This window comes from Artemia franciscana, unplaced genomic scaffold (genome assembly GCF_032884065.1).
Source record: "Artemia franciscana unplaced genomic scaffold, ASM3288406v1 PGA_scaffold_62, whole genome shotgun sequence".
NCBI lineage: Eukaryota > Metazoa > Arthropoda > Branchiopoda > Anostraca > Artemiidae > Artemia > Artemia franciscana.
In genome coordinates this window covers 248,102-272,738 of record NW_027062701.1, presented here as the reverse complement: position 1 = coordinate 272,738, position 24,637 = coordinate 248,102, and the positions used below count along the sequence as shown (strand labels likewise).

The window sequence follows — 24,637 nt, the reverse complement described above, 5'->3', positions numbered from 1 at the left end:
TATCCAAGGATATCATCAGACATCCAAGGGTCCTAAAAACATCCTAAAAACACCGGAAAGGTTCAAATCATCAAATGTTAGACAAAAAACTCTGGTTCGAGAAAGAAATGAAATGAAAAGGAGTGTCTACCATTCAGTTAGCTCAATGCAAATTATCTTTTGCATTTCGTAAAAGCTTCCACGCGATCTCTTAGATAGCTTCATTTTATCACTTATAATTGAATTTGAGAACAAAGTTCTAATTCGTACATTTTCCCAAACATTTCAGCAGTTGCTGAAATTGAAACCTGTAATAGCTTTTCTAGGAAGTTCTAATTGACCCATTTTTTGTTTTATTTTTTATTCTCCTTTTTATCGAAAAGCTATCAAGTTTCTTACACAAAATAGGTCTTACCCATCATAACCGAAGATAAGCGATTCGCAACAATTTTTCAGGGATTATTTTTAATTACCATTCTATGTATGAAATTAAAACTTCTAAAATTGAATGAAAAATGAAAAGGTACATGAATGGTTAGTTCGGCTACCCAAACTCAAAAGGCAGAATGAATACTGTCAAAATCTACAGTGTTGAATGAAAATAAGAGTAACAGCCCTAGAATTTTAGTTCATATACAACAGCACAATCTATTCAATGCATGGGGACGTGTTATGCAAGAGATTTAGGCTATGGGGACCAAGCAGCGCAAAATAATCCCAAGATGGGCTTCCAAACTAGAATGAGAAAAGGCAAAAGCAATCACGATTTATATTATTGATTTATGTGTCTATTTCTCTCGAAATTAAGGGTTATAAAGACTAGTAGATACAATTACAAAAAACACCACAATAAATGAAACAAAGACACGAGCTAGGGTTTGGGCTACCAATCGCAATGGTTGATCTTCACTTAGAGCAACTTACCATGGACTTTTAATTAACTATAATTTAAACGTCTTGCGAGCTACCGCTTCTACAACTAACTCATTTGTATCGCTACTGAAAAATAATCTCCCAATACGACCTTTTGAGGCTAGACTTTCCTGTTTCATGAAAATAGAGATGGCAATCTTGCAATACTAAAATCCGTGGACGATCACTACAGAATATCAACACAATCAAGGGAACGACACAAGCAAAAGAAAAATAAAAAATAAAAAAGATAACGTAAGTTTAGCCACAAATATGAAATCAAGTAAAAATAAACAATATACTAAGGTTCAATATTGACTATATAAAATTATTATTTCTTTTAAGTATACAGATGGACATTCTTTGATAATCTTAGCTTTCGAGTTTTTTTGCACGGATTTTTGTCGTTCTGACCAACAGCGTAGCTTTGGTAACCATTTTTGTAGTTTAGTTGCATCTAGCGTTTTAAACTTGCTATGAGTTTAAAATGCAGAGCTTTAATCTGCACCATAGATTAGTCTACTGCAAGACTGTCATCATCTTAAGCCAAAGCATGTCAAGTTGCTGAGAAAAAGAAAAAGATTAACTCAAAATTGAAAGCTGAGCTGACACTTTTAAATAATTTTAAATAACTATTTTTCTAGCTCCGTGTATTGAAAGAAAACTTAAGAAGAAAGAATAATTTCGAATAGTTTTATGGATCACGGTTTTTGCTTTTTTTTTGTTGGATGTCATTCTTTTTTCCAATTTCGTTAAGCTTCAGAACAATCAGTGAATTTTTAATTTATATATAAGAGAGCAATTTTCACTCGAAAGATATTCAGAAGAAAACAGAAATATACCACGACTAGGAAGATAATTAAAATATTGAATTCTTTTCCGATAGCAACTTTTGTGTACCATCGATATAAAATACAGATAGTAACTTTTGACAGAATATTAGAGACATTAAGCACAAAAAAGGCAGGAGTATATACGTGTTTCTCATATCAATTACTTAAAACGTACGAAATACCTTTTTGTTTTCTTAAAAACATTTCTTGCAATTTGAGTCATATTTTTTTTTCAGTGATAAATTCCACTAATGTATAGAAAAAGCAATCTCACCAGTACTACCATAGATAAGCTTTCTGAGATTAGCACCGACTGCTTGTCGTTCATAAAATGCTTCTGCTGCCTTCTGAGCAATATTTGTTTTCCATTGAAGGCCACTTTCTTCTTCTTCTTCGTCTGATGCCTCTTCTTCTTCGTCCGATGCCTTTTCTTCATCAGCTGATAGTTCCTCTTCTTCATCTGATTCATCATCTTCTTTATCTAACTTTCCAGTCATAATATCAGAATCATATTCACCGACAGAATTTTCTAGATCCTCTAACCCTGAAATAATTCAATCAGATTTGCAAAAAAAATAAACAACAGCAAATGAAACTAAGTAAAGAAAGAACAAAAATAACAGGTTGAAACGTAATTTGAAGAGCTAGGCTCCTATGTTGTGGCTAGTATCAGAGAAACATACCTTCTTGGTAATCTCTGTGAAACATTTTTGGTATTTGTCATTAATTTTGTAAGAAACAAACTAACGCAACATCATCACAACTTTCAGACGTAATCCAAGATCCAAAGTCACCTTGATCCAAGACCTTGACTAGGTATTGGTTGGTACGAAGATTCAGAAACCGAGTGATTTGATTTAAAAACTAGTAGTGGTTTCAATTGTAGTATGAAATGATAGCTACAGCCGAGAGGGGGGATGGGTAGTTGGAGTATTGTTAAAGGTTGTAAGGTTGGTGCGAATAACATCCAAACTGGTTCCACCTTTTGTAGTGGGTAAATCAACAATTTGCTTAAGCTTCTGATCTTTGCACAGATAATTTAGACATAGTTTGTTTACTCCTCTCGCTATAAAAATGCTAGCATTCGGACACTTTGTCGTCACAGTCAAGACTTGATTGTAGCCTATAATGACAATTACGATGGGAACAAGCATTCTGTCCGGATGAACAATAAAATGAGCAAATGATTAAATAGTGTAAGACGAGGGCAGGTATTTGGGCTTAGTAGATATCGAAATATTTTCATTGTAATCACCTAGTCATGGCACATAGATAAGGGTAGGAGATAGAAAATCCTTTGCCAAAATTATTACTCCTTTTTCTTTTTTCCCTAGTGGGTGGTCAGTCGGGCGTAGATTTATAAACTTGAAAACCAGTCGTTTTAAGGAGATCTGGATTTTTTGCCTGGACTTCAGTATTTGCAATTACATCAATGTGTTTCAATTTTGCTGTTGTTTCTAACTCAACTAACTTTTCAAACTTTCAGCATTCGTAAGGAGGAAAACAGGGAAATGATAACGTTTTCTATCAAACTTTTTAACAGCAGATTTCTTCAAAAAATCTTTATTTTGAGGCAACGTAAGCATTAAATTAATGCTGGGTGTAGGGAGAACATCACCTAAAAGAGAAACATTACCATTCGGGGTAATTGTAGGAAAGTAGGATCAAACTCACCACACTGGACAGAGAGACTACTACGCCGGTTTCGAAGTGGGAGGGGAAGAGGTTCACTTTTAAGAGCTTGTGGTAAATTGAAAGAACCGTGGGTAAAATTTTCCTCTTTTGCAAAAATCTTCCTCTATTAAAGAGGGGATACTAAATCTTTTATCTGAATATTCACGGGTAATCTGTGAAGCTTTAACTGACCTAATAAATATTTACGTAATTAGGGTGAAGCTGGTGGGAGGCAGGAATGGAATGTGGCGGAGTTGTACTAGCGTTGGCAAAAAAAAAAAACAACATCAAAGTCATCTAGCCTTCAGCGACACTTGACATTTTTTCAAGCTCTGTACTCGTTTTTCTCTCAGGAACTCAGATAAGACACTTATTACTTCATTAATTTTACGAACTACAGAAATTAAATTAATTATTCTTATTATTACACTGAAGAAACGCCGTGTCGCCAAATACTAGATGGCGTTGATGGTCTTTTGTTAACCCTAGCACCAGTTCCCACTCTTTTAAGGTACCCATACTATTTGGGTAGGTTCTCAACTATGAGTTTATGGACTCCAAAATTTTCATTGGGAACATTCTGAGCAGCATTCATAAGAGTTCTATTTTAATCATGCTTACTGAATGGAGTTCCAATAAATCCTTTGTAATTAAGTTTCTTTATTATTTCAAGGAGTCTGTGGGAATTATTTCACTGCCAAAAAGCTCTCCAAAACTAAAATGGTGTTAAATTAATTACTTGAAGTCTCTAGCGTATTCAAAATCAAAATTTTGATTCTACTTACCATTTGCAGAAACCTTTCTGTTCTTCTTTTTCACTTGATTCCCTAGTTTTGATTCCACGCTTTCAATCACTTCTTTTAATTTCTTTCTCAATTCATCATTTCCAGTCTGAACTGTCCTTCTAGATACTACCTTCGCTTTTTTTCTCATTGGTTCTTCTTCACTTCCATCATCATCTCTATCGCTAACATCTCGAAGATCATATTCTGCATCCGAGTCAAAATTTTCTTCTACTTCTGATTCATTTTCATCGAGCACATCAGCAAGCTTGCTGCGAAGCTTTTTCGTTGGCGAGATCTTTTTATCAGATTTTCGGACAGCTTTTTTTATAGACCTTCTTTCATCTTCTTCTTCACTTTCATCAAAAATAAGTGACTCATTCTGTACCTATAATGGAACACGTGTAACTTTTCACACTGTATCCGTGTTAAAACTTGAAGAAAATTTCACTTAGGGGCTTAAAATGTCAACAACTCACATTTGAAAAACAAGAAAAGACGAAATAGAAAATACTGTTCCAGCTTTACAATGATAATAGAAATAATAATAATAAACCATCGACCATAGATTTGCGAAAATTCTATAATATTACAAACATTTTTATCGAAACTCCAATGTCCTCAGTTCTTCTACCATATCATAGGCAGCGCAAGCTTTGCCTAAGTAAAGAACGATGTTGGCACAATGTTTTTTTTTTTTTTTTTTTTTTTTTTTTTTTTTTTTTTTTTTTTTTTTTTTTTTTTTTAGGCCAGGGCACTTCGTATCGAAGGAGTTGTATAAATTTCAAAAAGGGCTCATACGAATGGAAATTGAGAGGGCTAGTGCCTTTTTTAATAGTTGGAAAGGATCGGAGGGTTATAAGTTACGCCCTGGGGCATATAATGTTTAAAAAAAGTGTGGTCATGTAAACTTCGGAGGGGACTCAATGGATTGGTATCAGAAGCTCTAGTGCTCTTTTAAGGAGTCAATGTGATTGGAGGGCAACTACCTCCCCCCCTTCACCCACACACACACACGTCATATTGTCTCGAAATGCATCTAATAGAAATTTTGAGATAGCTAACGTATTAAAGATTGTCTAAATATAATATAACAAGGCTTTTGGGATTGAAATGAACCACCGGAACCTCGGGTTAAGGGCTGCAAGTTATGCTCCGGGAACATTTAAGGTTTTCATGGAAGGGTGGTTACATAAACTTTAAAGGATGCTCATTTGGTCGAAAATTGGAAGTTCTAGTTCCCTTTTAAGAGTCAAAGTGATGGAGGGTAGCTAGCCCCCTCCCCTCCCTCCCCCGACTACCCCGCTTCACCAAACGAATCTGATTAAAACTGTGAGATAGCTATTTTGCTCAAAATAGTCCAAAGAACATAGAACGATGCCTCTAGGGCTGACACAACCCCCAGTGCCCTGGGGATAGGGTTGTAAGTCATGCCATAGGGACATACAAGGTTTTTATGGAATGGATGATCGTATAAACTTAAGATGGGGCTCATTTGGTTAGAAATTGGAAGTTATAATGCCCTTTTTAAGAGTCAAAAGTGATTTGAGAGCAACCAGCTCCCCCACGCTAATCATTTCCCCAAAGACATCCAATCAAAATTTGGAGATAACAATTTTGTTCATTGTAGTAGAAGGGTCCAAAAATTATGTCTTTGAGGAAGACAACCCCGCCCTAACAGTTCTCAGCGCAAGGGTCGTAAGTTATGTCCCAGGGGCATATAATATTTTATACAATGGGTGGTCGTACATAATTCGGAGGAGACTTATTGGATTAGTAACCAGAATTTCTAGTGCCCTTTATAACAGTCAAAGTGATTAGAGGGCAGCTAAGCCACTCCCCCCCCCAACACATCGTGTTTTTCCGAAATGCATCGAATAAAAAGTTTGAGAGAGCCATTTTATTCAAAATAGTCCAAAGACCATATAACAAGATTTATGAGTTTGATACAAACCACCAGAGCCTGGGGGGCGAGGGTTGTAAGTTATGCCGCGGGGCATTTAAGGTTTTTATGGAAGGGATGGTTATACAGCTTTAGAAGAGGGTCATTTGGTTGAAAACTGGAAATTATAGTTCCTTTTTAAGCGTCAAAAGTGTGGAGGGCATTTGGACTATTCCACACACACACACAAATTCACACACATTCAATCACAAACGCATCTGATTGAAATTATGAGACAGCGATTTTGTTCAAAATAGTTCAAAGAACACATAATAATGCATCTAGGGTTGACACAACCCCCCAGTGCCCTGGGGATAGGATTGTAAGTTATTTCAGGAGTGTATATAAGGTTTTTTACGGAATGGGCAGTCTTATAAACTTCAGATGGGGCTCATTTGATTTGAATTGGAAGTTATAGTGCCCTTTTTAAGAGTCAAAGTGACTTGAGAGCAACCAGCTTCCCCTCCCCTTCACGCTCGTCATTTCTCTTAACACCTCCAATTAAAACTTGGAGATAATGATTCCGTTCATCGTAGTTGAAAGGTCCGAAAATTATGTCTGTGAGGAAGACATCCCTCCCCTACAGCTTTCAGGGTAAGGATTGTAAGTTATGCCCTGGTGGCATATAAGGTTCTTATAAAAAGGGTGGTCGTATATGTTTGGAAGGGATCCATTGGATTGGTAATCAGAAGTTCTAATGTCCTTTTTAAGGGTCAGAGTGACCAGAGCGCAGCTACCCCCCCCCTCGACACACACACAAACACGTCGTGTTTTCCCGAGATGCATCCAATAGATATTTTGAGACAGTCCTTTTATTCAAAACAAACCAAAGATCATACAACAAGGCATTTGAGGTTGACACAAACCACCAAACCCTGAGGGCGAGGGTTGTAAGTTATCCTCTGGGGCATTTAAGGTTCTTATGGAAGGGATGGTTGTATAAACTTTAGAGGTGGCTCATTGAGTTGAAATTGGAAGTTTTAGTTCCCTTTTAAGAGTTAATAGCGATGAAGGTCGACTTGCCCCTCCCCCCCAACTACTCTTCTTTTCACCAAACGCATCTGATTGAAATTGTGCGACGGCAATCTTGCTTGAAATAGTCCAAAGAACATATAACAATGCCTCCAGGTTTGGCACAACCCCCCAGAGTCCAGGAGCAAGGGCTTTAAGTTATGCCCTGGGGGCATATAAGGTTTTCATAGAATGGGTGGTCGTATTAATTTCAGATGGGGCTCACTTGATTTTAAATTGGAAGTTATAATGCCCTTTTTAACTGTCAAAGTGATTTGAGGGAATCCCCCCATTCCCATCATTTTCCATAGCAAACATCCAAACAAAGTTTTGAGAAATCTATTTTTTCAGCATTGTTGAAAGGTTCAATAATTATGCGTTTGGAGATGTCAACCCTCCCCACGAGGCCTTAGGGCTGCAAGTTATGCAATTTGTTCATTGTTTACGTATAGTATGTTTTATTGAGAAAATGTATGCATGATTGACTTCTCCTTTCCTAAAATACAAAGGGCATTAAGATGAGTCTTTCAGGGAATGTTGAGGGGAGCGTTGAACTAAATCATAACATGTTATGTGTATATGGGTTGTTAAAAGGGTGTAGCTCAGGAATGACTGAGCATATTAATTTGGAATTTTCAGGAAATGATAAGGGAGATGATCAATTGACCAAAAAGGCAATATTTGCACGATACTACTACGACAAGTACTGCTGCTTCTACTGGTACCACAAGTACTATTACTATAACTACTATCACTAAGACCACGACTTCTGTAGCGAGTACTAATAAGGCTTAGGATATTAAAAAAACAAAATATTTGAGGAAACGTTGAGGTGAAAGTTGACCTAAATCAAAACTATGGACATACTATGTGCATACAGATTGCTAATACGGGCGTATCAGCAATATTTTTGGAACAGCTTGTGTTCAACGGATAGTCAGTTGACCAAAAGGCAAAATGTACCTGTTACTACTGCTATTGATACTGCTACTACTGCTGTTACTACTAATAATTATACACAATTACTGCTACTACTGTTCCTATTATCACTGTAATACCAGTACAATTAAGGCTACACGTATGAAGGTGAAAATTTGACAGAATATTGAAGGGAATTTGAACCAAATCAAAACACACTATGTGCATTCAGATTGTCAAGAGGGCGCATCTCAATAGTTGATTTAGGTGTTAAGTTGAAACTTTCGGAGAATACTTAAAGGGGAAGATCAATTGACAAAAAGGTAATATATCCATGTTACTACTAACACTAATACCACTGCTACTTTTCCTTATAATACTACTGCTACTAAACTTCTAGAACTACGACTTCAATTGCAACAGACTGTAAGGCTTAGAGTATTAAGGCGAAAAGGTCGTCAAAAGGGTGTCAAAAGCACACATCAACAATATTTTTGGAACGGCTTAACATGTCAAGGTGAAACTTCCGGGGCATCATGAAAGCGATATTCAACTGACCAAAAGGCAACATGCGCATGCTACTACCACTATTAATACTGCTGCTACTACTGCTACTACTACTACTAATACAACACTGACACATCAATTACTTTTACTACCCCCAAAACTAATTTTATGAAGGTAAAATTTGAGAGAATATTGATGGCAAATTCAAACTAACAAAATACCTATGTGCATTTAGATTGTCAAAATAGCGTATCTTAAGAATTGATACTTCTGTTACTGCAACATTCACTAATTCCACCAGTACTATTACTAGTGCCCCAACTACTACTTCCACCCCAACTACTTGTAAGGTTAAGCATTAAGATGAAAATTTCAAGAAGTATATGAATATACAGGTTATCGAAAGAGCAAATCGACAATAACATAGCAATGACTAATTCTATTAAGTTGAGTAGTTATACTGCTGCTGTGACTACTATTACAACTATACTTAAGGATACGAAGCTGAAATTTTCAGAGAATATTCCTGAAAATTTTTGTTGTATGGATGACAACCTACCATCAGTATGCAGGTTGTCAAAAAGGCATATCAGCAACATCTTAGGAACAGTTTCGTGTCTGAAATTAAAACTTACAACGCTTGTCGTGGGGGGTGTTGAACTAACTAAAAGACAATATTTGCATCATAATACTAGCTAAGACTACTACTATTAACTCTACTTCTACTGCTACTACTATAACTACTAGTGCTACTACTACTACTAATAAATCAAAGGGTATTAAGGCGAAAATTGTGGGCAAGTGTATTGAAATAAATCGAAACACACTATGCACACATAGGTCAAGAGGAAGTATCAAGAGGACCATCAACTGTTCTTGAAGCATTGCTGATACGTCCTCTTGACCAATGTGTGCATAGTGTTTCAATAGTGTGTTTCAATGTGTGCAAGTTGATGGCGAAAATTTTGGGCAATATTGTAACTGTATTGAAATAAATCGAAACAGTATGCCCACATAAGCTGTGAAAAGTACGTATCAGCAATGCTGACCGGTTGATGGCATTAAGTTATAAATTTCATCGTGTGCTGAAGGGGATGTTGAGAAACAAAAGTTCTATGTGCAAACTGCTACTAATGTTGCTACTGCTATTACACAAGCTAAAGGTATTAAGGAAAAACTTTAAAGGAATATTTAGGCGAACAATGAACTAAATCAAAACGAACTATGATCATGTAGATTGTCAATACGGTGACTAAGCAATATCACAATAACGGCTTAAATTATTAAGTTAGATCTTTCAGGTAAGATGCGACGGATTTTGAACTAGCCAGAAGACACTATGTATATACATTTTTGATACTACTTCTACGGTTACAGTAACTTATGACACTAAGGGCATTCAGTTGAAACGTTTACGGGAAGTTCCAATTAAAAAAAAAAAAACTATACGTATTCTAGTATTAAAAGAGCAACGCTGCTCTATCATCGAGCTAATTTTAAAGGAGCTAATTTGATTTGAAATTCAAAGTTCTAGTACCCTTTTTAAGAGTCAAAAGTGATTAGAGGGCAATCAGTTCTCCTCTTTAGCTCATAATTTTCCAAATACTTCCAATCAAAATTTAATATAGCCATTTTGTTCAGTATATCTGAACGGTCTTGTAACTATATTTCTAAGGCTATTGCGTAGCCCTAGAGATAGCCACAGTTATGCATTTTGCCCATTATATTTAAAAACTAATTAAGATTAAGGCAAAAAACACTGTATGCTGATTGTCAACAAGACATCTCAGCAGTATCCCATACACGACTGAGGATATTATGTTCGGACTTTCGGGGCTACTTCTACTTCTGCTCTTGAAATTTAACTAAATCAAAAACTGTAAGTGTATCCCAGCTGTCAAAGAGCATAGATAAATTTTTTCGCGAATGGTATCAAGTTTTATTTTTCAGGTCAACTAGAGGAGGTATAAAACTAAATTAAACATTAGTTCAGATTTTAAAAGAGTTTATGTTGTTAAAAATTGTTGAAAAATTTCCTCCTGAATACAAATAGCAGGCAATTGTAAACTATTATTATTTTTTTTTTAAAGACTATGTCAATATAAAACAAACAGAAATCAATTAAAAAACTGAGCTCTAATGAATTTTTTTTAATGTTTTCACTTTTATAACTTTAATAGATCAAATATTATTACATTAAGGAATAAATATCAGCATACATTATATTAAACTGATAATGCACATTCATTTCAATTTTTTCTTTGAAGTGCAAATTATGTTCTAGCCCTGGGAAGGCATAGGGGTTTTGAACCCTACTCATGTTAACTGTGTCGCAAGAGCAACACTTTGGTTTTGTCATGTTATTTTTTTTTTGTTCCTAGCCCTCCGATTTCAGCTTATTCCTAGAAAGTGGTAAAGGTCTAACCTCTTCGGTTTTCACGGAAAGTGTGGACCTTAGTGCGGATTGATGAATATGACTTTACATTTTGGAAAGCTTCACAGAGCTGCTGCCTGGAGCCAAAAAGGATGGTTTTGCTTCTCCTTGAGCCAGAGCCTATAGTGTGTGAAGTGACTTAGAGTTTTATAGCTTATATCAGAGAGAACTATATGAAGTTATGCAGTCAAGCTTTCGTTTCATCAAACCATGTTTCTGCTTTCGAGTGGAAAGCTCCCTTCTAGCAGGCAAGCACCAGTTTCAAGTTGAAGATGGACTAAAATCTATAAGTGTTAAATGTATGCGGTGGCCCCACAGCCAATATATCTTCTTTGAGTGATAAATAGAAACATTTACAGAAACAAAAAAGTGGGGACCGAAAGTGCTGCCATCTATTGTTTCTACCGATTTCTGTTCGTGATTTCAGTTGAGTTTATAATTCGGTTTTTCGCGCTTGGGATTGCGCTAGAGAAAAGGTATCAAATGTGCCTCTTAAGCTTTAAAAGTTCTCTCATTACTAAAGAAATTAAGAGTTTATTATTAGCTCCTCTCTAAGTGATGACGTTAGAAACTTGGCCTACGGCAAAAATTCAACTTTTGAACTAAGACAGATATATATATTTTTTTCCACGGCAGTCGATAGCTCTTGATTGCTAATCAAAGTATATGTCATCCATTTTTGGTAGAAAAATTTTGTCAGAAGATATACCAGTTTGAAAGTTTAATGGGGTGGACAACTTCAGTAGTAGGGTACACACTGAAACCAAAAATAGGCCGATACAGAAATGGTATCTTAAATTTTAGAAGTTCTCTCATTGCTAAAGAAATTAGAGTTTATCCCTTGCTCCTTTTTAAGCGAAGACGTTAGAAACTTGGCTTACGGCAAAAAAAGTCAACTTTTGAAGCAAGACGGACTGATTTTTTTTTTGACGGCAGTCGATAGCTCTTGATGAGCTGATCAAAGTGTATTTCATCCATTTTTTGGTAGAAAAATTCCTTCATGAGATATACCAGTTTGAAAGTTTAAAGGGGTTGACAACTGCAGTAGTAAGGGACACACTGAAACCGAAAATAGGCCGATACCAATTGTGAGACATATAGGGGAGTTTTAAGCAACAGTCGGCTGTTAGCTCATAACCATCTTCGGCAATGAGGGGTTCGCAACTTTTGCTAGTTGGTGTACCTATTATTTGTTTCCGGTGTATTTGATGGTAAGACGAATTGGTTCCACTGGTAAGACATGTAGGAGACTTGTAAGTAATAATCGGCTGTTAGACTACAATTATTTTTAGCGATGAGGGGTTTGCAACTTTTGGTAGTTGCAATGAGGGGTTTACAACTTTTGCGAGTTGGTGTACGTAGTATTTATTTTAAGATCCTTACAGATTAACAACTTCAGCGTTTAATCGAAGCGAAGAAACAAGACCAAAGTGTTGCTCTCGCAACACTTTACTCGGCGAAGCCGAACAAAGGTTGCCGCAACACCTCACGTTGTCCATGCAACGTAGATCTAGTTTCTGCTCGTTTGATTTGACTCGGATATTTATTGTAATTTCTGTTCATTTTGGGTTTCCTTTATTTATCGATGCTGATTTGAGGTAGTTTTACGCTTGGTAGACTATTAATTTTATTTTGGCTCATTTTTGGTTTAATGGAATTCTTTACTTTTCTTTGAAAAACTTATTTCATGGAAAAAGTTCTTTTCATTAATCCAAAAGAAAATTCAGTTCTTAAATCTCATAATTTCATGTGAAACCGACAATAAATATTTTGTGCTTCTCGCAAAAATATTTTCTTTCTCTAAGATACGAAAGAAAAGAAAACCTCTGGAAAATACAGTGGGTGGCTTGGATTCAGCACCAAATAAAAACAAAAATTTGTGAAGTCATTTAATTAAGAGTTAGTTAACAACTATTTTAATCAATAATTATTATTGCAAACGAGGAGAAATTAGCTAAAGTAAAGTATCACCCCTAAAATAATCAGAAAATAATTTGAATGAAAAAATGAAACCAAAAAAAGAACACAAAACATAAATAACCAATACAAAGGATAAATAATGGTGGTATTCCCACCCCTCAAGCCACACAAAAGTCTGTCTTTTGTAAACAAAAAGTGTCTTTTGTACTTTACTGAAAACTAAATAAATTAATTTGTTTGGTATTTAGGTTGAATAAATAGTTCAGTTCTATAGATCTCATAGGAATGGATTTAAAATGAAGAGAATCTTGACGAAAACGAGGTATTTAAGAAGCAAAATTAAGTAATTTTCACATATGTTTTATGCTAATCAATTCCACCTCTAGGCGTGGTGTTGCCAATTTTCAAATCTACTGAATGCTACATCATAATACCACAAACACCACAATTGAATTTTATATTACTTTATCCATTGAAAACATTATCACCTCAAGAAAAGAAAATAGTCCGAACATTGGAGGTCAGATATCGCTAGCTCCTTCTGAGGTGTATACAATGCGCTTAAACTGAGACATTAAGACTAGACAACAAGAAGTTCCCTGGACCTTAAACTGATTGGAGGTTTTGTACATAGCTGGACTATTCTTGGTCACTATCCATCCTAAATTTCCGCACTTAGCAATGCACTCCTATGAATGAGAGGTGGTGCAAAGCGTAAACGATTTTCCCACCTCTATTTTCGACTTGTTTTATATTCATGCTTTAAAAAACCTTACCAAAACAGCCAAAGCTAAAAAAAAACTATCCATTGCTCAAATTCAGTTAAATACTAGGTCGCTAGTTAGGCTTTACTTTCCTTGGGGGCGTCACTCCTCAAGGTCCTCCTGTCGCACCGTTTATGGTCCTACTTCGAGCAAGGAAAACTTGTAAAAGGTCCGCTCTGACGTCAATACGAGGCAGTCACGATTTGTTTTATAGCGATTACAGCATCCAATCTTGCAAGATGCTCATTAGCAGTAGTTTAATATTTGCACTTATAATGGTGGCACGTGTTCCGAAAAATATCGTGCTTTTTGAAACTATAGCCTACTGTTTTGCAGTAGTTTGAGCTTTCTTAGATTAAATGTATTAGAAAAAATGTTTAAACTCTACCGTTTGTGACTTGTTTACCATAGAAGCAGTGTTTTTGCTATCTTCTGCTTCTGTCTCATCTAGATCTTCTTCGTCGAGATCTTCACTGTCATCCTCTTCTTCTTCATCAATCATCACTTGCTCATCAGCAGTCGAAAAGACGGCCTTTCGTCGCTGACGACCAGTGCTATCCACAACGACATTCACCGATGGAAGCTTAAAACTAAAAATAAATATAGAATATTGTTTAAATTAAGCCTGAAAAACAGTAACCATATTTTTCCCATCGTGGTATTAGTTTCAATTTAACGCTGTCATATAGTCAAAAGCCTTACAAACTTATGCCTCACAAGGTTTTCAAAAGCATCAAATATGGCCCATACAAGTCACCCAGCTAAATTCACAACGATAATTCTTCTAAACAGCATCAGCAATATAAAAAAACATTGTATCTGCGAGTATCAGGCTGGTTCTTTTATAGCACAGCAACTAACAAAAAGGTTCCTTGAGTGCGATATAAAAAAAAAGAACTTCAGCTATTTTATTAATTGCAAGCAGGCGTTTAAATCTAGTGTGGTTAACCGGTTTTTGCCAAATACTAGCCCACAATCAAAAACATGTATGACAACTACCCTAGCTGTGTTCAGGCCGCAGAAGACCAAACAGAAGAGTCTGTTACAGTATAGGGAGTACTGCAAAACAGCACACTCTAACCACAACCCAATAATTTCGCATGCCATACCGTCAACAATTTAAGACTGACCATTACAGGTGTGAACATTGACACCCTAGCATGTATCAACTACCTCGACAAGTTAGCAAAACTGAATCTAGTCAACAGGCACAAACCTCAGAACTTGAATCTGCTGCACACAGCTTCCGTATGAGTGAAAAGCCAAAGAAGATAAATGTTATGCACGCAACAAAGATTCAAAACTATCCCCAGTTTATGCCATACTGAGGAGGAAGTCAAGTCGGTTATAAAGTTCTTTTGTCTAGGGAACCTACTATCGTCATACGGCAATTGCTCGGATGGCATAAAATGAAGACTTGTCCAAGGAAGTGCGAGCTTACGGAGGTTGATATCCCTCTCTAAAAACAAGAACCTGTCGATACAAGTAAAAATATGTACGCCATGTACACCTGTTGCCATGTAAGCCTACGAAAAGTGGACACATAGGCCGGGGACGAACGCAAAATTTCAGCCTTTGAGACAAAATATATCCGTCGCATAGCTAACAAATCAAAACAAAGTTTCAAACAAATATCTTCGAAAGGGACTGAAGCGGGATACAATAGTTTTTAAGGAGTGTGACAAGAACACATAAAATAGTTGAATCTCATACAATTAATGAAAAAATTACGCATGGCAAAAGTTGTCTCCGAGAGAAGGATCTACGGTAGATGTTATTCTGGAAGACTTAGAAAGAGATAGCATGATCAATTTGGGTAAGATCTCTTATGCATTCTGAAAGGAGCAGACGACCGGACATCATATAGAAAGTCGATCTGTTAACGTGTTGAGGGGTTTAATTTAAGGCCACAAAATCAAAGTACGAGACACAAGTCAAATGAATTTCAACTAACACTGCCATCATTTATGTGGACTTTTTCGGATGATATCTTAAGTTATCACCAATTTTAGCCTTGCCAAACCATTAAGGTCTCGAGTTCTCGTAGGACCACGTTTGAGGCATCATAGAATCTAATTGGCTGATTTTTTTTTAATAGGGCGGCCGTGGATGCATGTTTATTTGTTAATTTTTTTCCAAAAGGAGGATTGTGTCCAAAACTTAGAAGGTAGAACATACACAGAGAGCACACTCGAACAGAAGCTTGAAGTTCTAGTGCCTTTTCTAACTAATACAGAAACCGCTTCACACCAAGGTGGTTTTTAGGTCGCATCGTGCTACAAGATAACAATTTTGGTCCAAAAAGGCAAAAGTGCGATCGGGCAAAAATTCAGAGATTTGTATATTTACCTCCCAGTTTTTGGGTGGCACAATCCGTCTCTCAACATGTACGGATAATAATTTGAAAAGCTGAAATCAAAGATTCGCTTAGGTACAGTATTTCATAGTTGCACATCAAAGACTTATAGGGGAGAGGGATTACTAAATTATTCTGAAGGGGAAAACTGAGATGTGGAGTTGTCCAGATCCAAATCCAATGTGACAGATCAATAAAGTGTTCTTTAGCGGGGACGTGTGGGCTGAAGCTGTAAAAATTACATTTAAAAATTTAGAGTTGGAATGTACGAAGATCTAACATCTTCTTAACATCACCCTACAGGATCCATACTTTAACAAAGCAATGGAAGATTATATATTTTCAACCAAAGCATGTCTTTTCGAAGCCGAGGGAGAATTTGGTTAAAGAATGTTTGTGGTCATCAATGCCACAGGTTGCACACGGTTTAAAAACTCTTTAAAGGCTATAAAAATGGCAATTTGAAGCATCAGACAACGTAGGCAATGTGAATTATTTTGAGAGGGAGGGGTGGGGGTGAATATGAAATAAAAGGCAAAAAAGACCTATTTAAATGAACCATTTAGAGAATTGCTACGAAATCGTAACAACTTCTTTTTTGTAAAAACCTTACCTTAGACTTTAGATCCATTTGTGCCTAAGAGACCACTAGGACATGATGGGGGAGACCCAATCTTCCCGACGGTTTACTTCAGCCAGTATTTCCTCCCATAGAAGTTAATTGGCGGGGAAAAAAAACGAAATTAACCTACCTTTCAGCATCCACTGATGTGATTGGGGCAGAATCAGTGAAAATTTGAACTTGGCTCTGAGCAATTTTTTCGTCAACACCGGCTTGTAGATCACCCATTGACGTTACCATTTCGTTCTCGTCTTCACCTTTGTCCTTGGAGAAAAACAGAACAGATAAAATAAATAAATAACTAAGCCTCACTGCGATTTGGGCAGGAATAATAACGCTTAAAAAAAAGAAGCTAGAATTGGTTTTTGAAGCAGTATAGCCTTAATATAAGTATTGTTAACGCTGCGTGGTAAAAAAAACGGCATTTAAACTGAAAATCCTATAATACAATCTTAATATAAGATAGATATAATTTAATATTTACAAAAATTATAAATTTCGGATTTTCATACTCCTCTGCTTCAGCTTTGGGGGGGGGGGAAGTTAAACGTCATTTAAAAGTCTTTCTTCTGGCTAGTAAATGACGCTATTTGTTCTTAAAAAAAATTGTTATTTATTATATATTTCCGTTTCATTATTGGTTCAATTCATATTAGGGAGTTTCTTTTATGTGAACAAACAGTAACTGTTCCAATAGGCTAGTTCTAAATAAGATGGATTGCAATTATAAGGAAGTAAGGTTAGAAATTATTCTTTTATACCCATGTGACAGTCGTCACGAGAATTCGGTCATTACTTCAGGTAATGACAGAACTGGTCATCTGGTCTCATTATTTTCTACGCCAACCCTCCACTGAATTCACTGAAACCCTGAAGATTTCCAGCATTTTTTTTTTGCGCCCTGAAAGTATGCAAAAAACTTTTTCACAGGAACATTCCATGAGGTCAAGGACGTCAATTTACCCTATCAATGACCGGTTTCCAAAGGCCTTTACCAATTATTAAAAAAAAATACCTTGTTAGCATCTGCTGATGTTTACCATTCACACTGTATACGCACTGAAAAAGTATTGCTATGTTTAAAAAAAAAAAAAAAAAAAAAAACATCAATCGTCGTTTCAGCAGATCTTCCTAGTGTTAATCCCAGACAACACAAGAGAATTCCTCAAGATTAAAGTTAAAGCAACGGAAGAGTGATTTACTGGAAACCAAGCCGTTAACAAAGGAAGACAGAAAATTGTTTTGCGAGATTATTCATTCCTTATCGTTTAATATCGTGAGACCAGCTTTATGTTGATTAATTATGCCTGGCAAGAAGAAGAAGAATTCAAAACTTTTAACTGAATTCCAGAAGAAAAATAGATTTTCGTTCAAAAACCAAACAGTTTTCAAGCAAAAGAAACAACATTCCAATACTCTTCATTTTTTGGTTAATGCGACACATGGAACGTTTTCATTTATGGGCTTCATTCAAAGTATTGGTTTGTGAATAGTTTTCAATCCAATTTCAAAAATGAAAAAAGGAACGCCAGCTAGGGAACCCACTGTTGTCAAATGTTTATTATGGAATCACGCAACCTTTGGCAAAAGTTGTGCCAACAGGTAGAATTCAGGGATATCCCGAGAGCGCAAAGATGATGGAAACGCTGTACTGTAGTGAAGGGATGAAATGATCCAATTATATTTTTCGACAATTCAGTCGGCTAAAAAAAAACAAAAAAAAAAAACAAAAAACAATGCATTTCAAAGATCGTGTCAAGGATAAGAACAATATTCTGCAAATGGATAATATTTAGGTTCAAATTCAAACTTCTTAAAATCTGAACCACAGTTTTTTTTATAGAAAATCTTATCTTTGGATCTAAAAATAGAAAATCTAAAATAAACATTATATTATCTTTTTATATAGCTATCTTTCTGCTTCCAGATTCTATGCAAACATTATTTTGTTGGTTATTTTTAAGCAAACATCAATAATATTGCATTTGTTACTGATAAGACAGTTACAATCAGCAAAACAAGAAAAACATTTTGTTTGAATATTCTAGAAAACACAAAATTTAGCAGAATCTTAATCGACACATAATATTTAAGAAAAGTAATATTTTAAGGGGGCCGGACTTCAGAAAAGTCTTAGAAAGAAAAATGCCCCTCTCCTTATCACTTGAGTGCATATATGTCGTCACTGGTGTAATGTTTTCACATCTTACTACTTCGGTATGATTTTCAACCACTCGATATGGTTATGACATAAACAAAATGACACCTTAACAACACTAATATTCCCTATGGATCCATGAATAAATATAGTAACGAAAATAAACAGCACATTAGCAGAATTTTTACATATGTATATCAAAAGGGTTGTCATCTTTGCATTGTACTATTTCACCTAGATTGACTTACGTTATTAGTACTTTCAAAATATATACAGTTAATTTTTATTTCTTTATTTATTAGATTTTTTAAATGAACTGGCAAAACTGAGTCCCTTTTCAGTAAAGGCTTCGAAATGTGATGACAGCAGACTGTGAGTAAGGAGCGACTCGTGCTGAAATTAAAAAATACTTTTAGAAAAGGAGTTTTGATAACAGTATCTCATAAGAATTAGATTTTTATGGTGATTGTAAATTTTCTTATTTTTTTTTTTAAATAAAAATATTCTAATAAAAAGGAAATATACGTGCTTTTTTAGGAGCGAATGTGCCATCTTATAACGCAACTACCTCTTTTCAGAGACAAATATGTCATAAGATGGCACAATCGCTCGTAAAGAAGCACGTAGTCCATGCAAAATAAACTGTTAATATCGACATTTATTTTAACGCTTCAACTTAACTAATCAAAATCATTTAAAACTCAAGAAAAGTGTGTTTAGTAATCCCTAAGAATTTAGTAGAAACTGAAGAACTTTAGAAGAACTGAGCCTCCCAGTCACAGAGATTACTACGTGCAGCATATCATTTGTTGCTAAACATAAAGGCGGTCCATAACAATGAATAGACCATTTATCCAATAAAAATCATAATTATAGAGTATGACATGTCTGTGACATTGTCTATTTTGGTATCAGTAAATGGATTCTGCTATGGAAGGGGGATACCTAAGCCCTAAAAAGCATTTTAAACAAAAGTATTCAAAAATTCCATGAGATATGCTTCAGGTTGAATGAATATTCCTATTACTGATTTAACCTCTGAACTTCCTCCATTAAGTAGAATATTACCAGATACGTTACATATACTACTACTATTACCTCTACTACTAACAACTCACTGCAGCATCAAGCCAACTGAGGCCAGCGCAGAACGCTCCTCTTCCATCCCAATATTTTCACAGCCTCCCTCTTTACATCCTTCCAAGACTCCCATTTCCCTTAAATTTCTCCTTACAACAACCTTCCAACTCATTCGGGGACGACCTGCTTGTCGTTGCTTTTCGTTTGACCATAGACGGTTAGCTGACAAAACGGCTTTTGGTAATCTGTCATCCTTCATCCGCAGAACGTGTCCTCATTACTGCCCTAAAAAGCTGGATTGAACCACATTTTTCATACAGCTTACTGTTTGAGATTCGGTCAGTCAGTTGAGTACAAAAAACAATCTGTAGGCAATTTCTCTGGAAAATGTCTCGCAATTGCTCCTTCATTTTTCGAAGCACACACGCTTCAGAACCATGCTTGACCACTGTCATCACAGTAGCTTCCAGTTTCCTAACTTTGGTTGCAAACTTATCTTCCTATTACTTCTTCTTCTTCACTTATTCCTAGTCTTAGCGACTTAGTCGTCTTAACGTTACTTTTCGAACCTGTTCTTGTACACTGACCTCAAAAAACCTCTAAAAATCCATTCATTTTGCTAGTATTTTCATCCAGAATGCTTAAATTATCAGCATAATTCAAGTCTGTGTGAGTATTATTTCTCCAATTTATTCTTTGTTACTCCATCGCCTTTGATGTGGTCCTTAGGAAAAAGGCCATCAAAGTGATCCATATAAATGGGGATATAACGCAACCCTGCTTAACTCCTGATTTAATACGAAACCAGCTAATAACCTATTTTCCTACCTTAACCACAGCAATGTTATTTTCGTACATAGCACTGATCACTTTAATGTACTTATATGGTATAAACGAGCAATAATTGTATGTATATTTCATCTCGAAAACGTCTCCATATTTTTTCGGACAGAAGTTTGAGAAAACTCGTCAAGAGCCTTAATTTTTGAAAAAAAAGATTTATGTGAGTGATGACATATTTATGAATACATTCGAAAAGCAAACTTACGTCATACATGCCTCCGAAGTGGTTGTATCGTTTTAAGTGTCTATGATGTAGGCAAAATTACACAAGAAACATATGATTGACAAGAAAAGTCATATGATTGACATCATATTTTTCAGTATATTTCAAGAGAATAAATTGAATAATTTCTGCCCCCTCCCCCCGGAGTGAACGTATAGTTTTTATATCTATGACGTATGCAACATTACACAAGGAACATAGTTCAGTATAAAATACCAAGTGTAATTAGTCTGTTTACAAAAGGCGTTTTAAGTAGTTTCATAATGTCTCTCCTCACATTTCGGGCATGGTTTTAAAAACGAACAAAAAGTAAATAAAAAGAGAAACAGCTTTGTTCAAACAAAAGTAAAGAGCGACATTGACAATTAAAGTTGACAGAAATCATTCCTCATATGAGGGGGCTGCCCACTCCTTAACTCTCCCTCGTTCTTTACGTGAGAGTTTATTTATGAGTGTACCTGTTTTGATATTTGGACAAAAAGTCAAACTTTAGCACAAAAAGTAGGGGATTGAGAGCGGCAGCCCATTTCATATACAGAATTATTTCTGCTCGTTTTAAATTTTAATATCGCTCTATACTTTCATTTGAACAGAACCCTTTTTGTTTTGTTTTTTAATCACACGTAGATGCAAAGCTCTACCAAAAATAGACGGAACAAATAAACTTAGCATTCTCCATTGATGACTTATGAGGCGAAGGTAAGCCTTTTGAAACTACAATAATGCTTCAATTCTTAGTACATAAATTCATCCTTACCAACTTTTGATCCTTATGAGAATGACTTCCACCCAAATCAATATAAACTGCATCTTTATCGTAAACAATGCCTCCAACACCAGACATGGGTGCATATATTAATTTTTCTTTGTCAACTAAGCTACGTTTCTTCAGTTTTTCAGGGAGTGGGCAAGGATCAGGTAGGAAAGCCATATCCCGCACACGTAGATCTCCGCAACCTAAAGGGAAAAAAAGCTTAAGGTACATAACCCTTTCAAATCATCGGCATAACAATAATTTTTTTTAATAAAAAGTGAATATTAAAAGGTTCAAAACAATGAAAAAACTGTTTTAATAAACGGGTTTTCCAAGGGCTAAAATATTAGAAGGAAAAGGAAAGGTCCACCTCCATACGAGAATCCCTTCCGTCAAAACTGAGACACAGCTGCATTCTATTAATAGGATTTTAGTTTTTTTCAGTTTTCATTATTTCATTCCGTTTTATAGTAGACTATATGACAGTATTTGTGGCAAAAGGTAGAACCTTTTTGCTTTTTTTTTAAAGCTAATTTCAAATAATGTAGAGCACAAAAGTGCTTGACTAGGGCAGAAACTTAACTAAAGAATAATTAAACAATCAACTAACAGAAACAACGAATCAACTGGATTGATCAAAAAAAGAAAAAAAGGGGGCTGGGTGACGAAGAAAAAGAAAAGAAAAAAAGAAGAAAAAAGAAAAACAGTTTAGATTCAAATCTAAACAGTATTTCTGTAATGAACCTTCACAGGTCCTGTGGTGGCGCAGTGGGTTTGACCTTAGCTTGGGAATACGGAACCCAGAGATCGAATCATGCTGCAGTAATGCACTGCAGGGCCGACGCAGGGACCTTAGAAGTCAAGAAGCGTCGTTAATCTGATACAATACAATGACCCTTCACTGCTCGCTTGAAGGTAATAAGGTTATTTGAGTTCCGGATTTCCAAGGGGACTGAATTCCAGATAGCTGGTGCAAAAAATCTAATTAAAAAAGAATCTCTTTTTGTTGACGGTGTCTCGTGGACAATATCACATGAATTTCGCGTTTCATAAGTATGCAAATCTTGATTTAAAGTGAATAAATTTTCAAATTTCGATGGAAGGAGGTTGTTAAAATATTTAAAAGAAAAAGTTGCAATCTGAAAATCCCTAGTCTTTGACACATCAAATATTTTAGTAAGTTTGAAATATAGGTTAATGTTATCTGAATGCTGAAGAGGTGATATAAATTTAATGGGCTTATTTTGGATGATTTGGATTCTCTTATAACATGAGATGAAGTTATAATGGATGAACCATTATAGAGTGCAGAGTGTAGCAACCTTGTATTCAATTCTAAGGTTGCAGAGCTGAACTAATAAACACATTCCGCCAAAACTCCTAATCTAGCCGTGTGGGGGAAAATCAAAACGCACTCCCGTCAGATCTGTTTCAGCTAGCACGGTCCATCCTTTAAAAGATAATCAACCATCAGAGCTTCATACTTTTGGAGAATAATTTTACTCTGGTAGTCGTTCTTGTGATGTGTATGTTGTCATAAAGTTTATTTCAGCTTTGTCTGGAAATGGTTTTGTCTGGAAATGGTTTTGTACTGGAAGCTTTGTAAAGTTTACCGCGTTGGGCATTGATAAATAAATATAAAAGTACTAGAAAATTATAGTTAAATTCAGTTCCATTTCAACTTAGGCTTACACATTATAAAAATTTTTTTTTTGGAGAAGAATATATTTCTGTCCTAACATTTCAAATCTATTAAATAAATCCATCCTAATTTTGGTAATTTTGATCATATTAAATAAAAAAGGAAGTAAAGTATTTACATCACATATAATTCTACAAAAGTGAGTAGTAAGGCAACATAAGATTTTTTAGTGCAAAATCCCCTGTATTTCCAACAATTCGTAGTAGTAGCGGCGTAATAATTTATTATACAAATCAAAATGAAAATCAACATAACAACAAAAGTTAAGCTTGTAGATTAACAAAAGAAATTGAGCAATAACAATATATAGATGTGACGATGTTAGTTTTTAAATTATAATAAATATTAGAGGATGAAATCAGACAGGAAAAATACCGAATCAACCACAAAAAAGCAAACAGGCACAAAAGATCACCCTTCCAGACCAAGAACTATGTAGCAATTTTTTTTCCACATCTTTTTTTTTCCTTTATTTTTTTCAAAAACAAATAAAATTCAATCAACTGAAGAAAATAAGAAAAGAAAACGACATTACGATAAACTAATTGCCTTCAATTCAATTAAAAGAAATGTTTATCCAGCTTAGATTGAGTTAGATTTAAATCGATTAAAATTATCTAATCCTTTCATACTATAACTTAAAAATAAATCTAAAAAAAAACATTGCTAGATGGTCGTCTGACCTGCACTCAGTGGCTGGATTAATTAAATAAAAGTGACTATATCAACAAGACACATAAACAAAGAAATAAACAAAACAAGAGTAATTGAAAAAAATGAACTATGATACTCACCAGCAGGTTACTCTCATACTGCATCACAACCAAGAAAAAGGTGGTGAGAGTAGCAGTGGAGTTAGAGGAGACAAGCAATGATTGGTATAATAGATGTTTAGTACCCCAAGCTTTAAGACTTCCTGAAGCGATTTTAATACTTTAACAAAATATAAAGATAGAGTTATTAGCGACTCGCACTGAAACTTTTAGCATCTATGTAACTAAGACTATCAAACAAAATTGTATATAACTTGTGCAAAGTCAAATCCTCATTATTCGGCAACATACTGTATTTTTCTACAGTTTTTATATTCAAATTCTCGAACAAAAAATGTTCCCAGAGGCCTTCGTGCTTTAAACGTAAAATGTCAAAAATACCAAAGGTATTTCAGTCCAAAAAAGGCCAAGTCCAAGCTGCAGAGTTTAAGTAAAGCGGTGCAAAAATTG

At 35.4% G+C, this 24,637-nt stretch overlaps 1 protein-coding gene across 7 annotated transcripts in view; it reads right to left on the bottom strand.

Annotated features, from left to right (window-relative positions):
- LOC136042075 (ribosome biogenesis protein BMS1 homolog) overlaps positions 1-24,637 on the bottom strand; it is a 109,077-nt gene that overhangs the window by 35,283 nt on the left and 49,157 nt on the right. For 3 of the 7 annotated variants that reach the window (XM_065726962.1, XM_065726960.1, XM_065726961.1), the window contains exons 8-12: positions 21,716-21,915; positions 16,785-16,918; positions 14,065-14,266; positions 4,184-4,568; positions 1,999-2,268 (exon numbers count right to left, since the gene is read on the bottom strand). In XM_065726962.1, coding sequence (XP_065583034.1) covers positions 1,999-2,268; positions 4,184-4,568; positions 14,065-14,266; positions 16,785-16,918; positions 21,716-21,915 — 1,191 coding nt within the window. The remainder of the gene's footprint in view (positions 1-1,998; positions 2,269-4,183; positions 4,569-14,064; positions 14,267-16,784; positions 16,919-21,715; positions 21,916-24,637) is intronic. The other 4 variants (XM_065726967.1, XM_065726965.1, XM_065726963.1 and 1 more) reach the window with 2 other exon arrangements.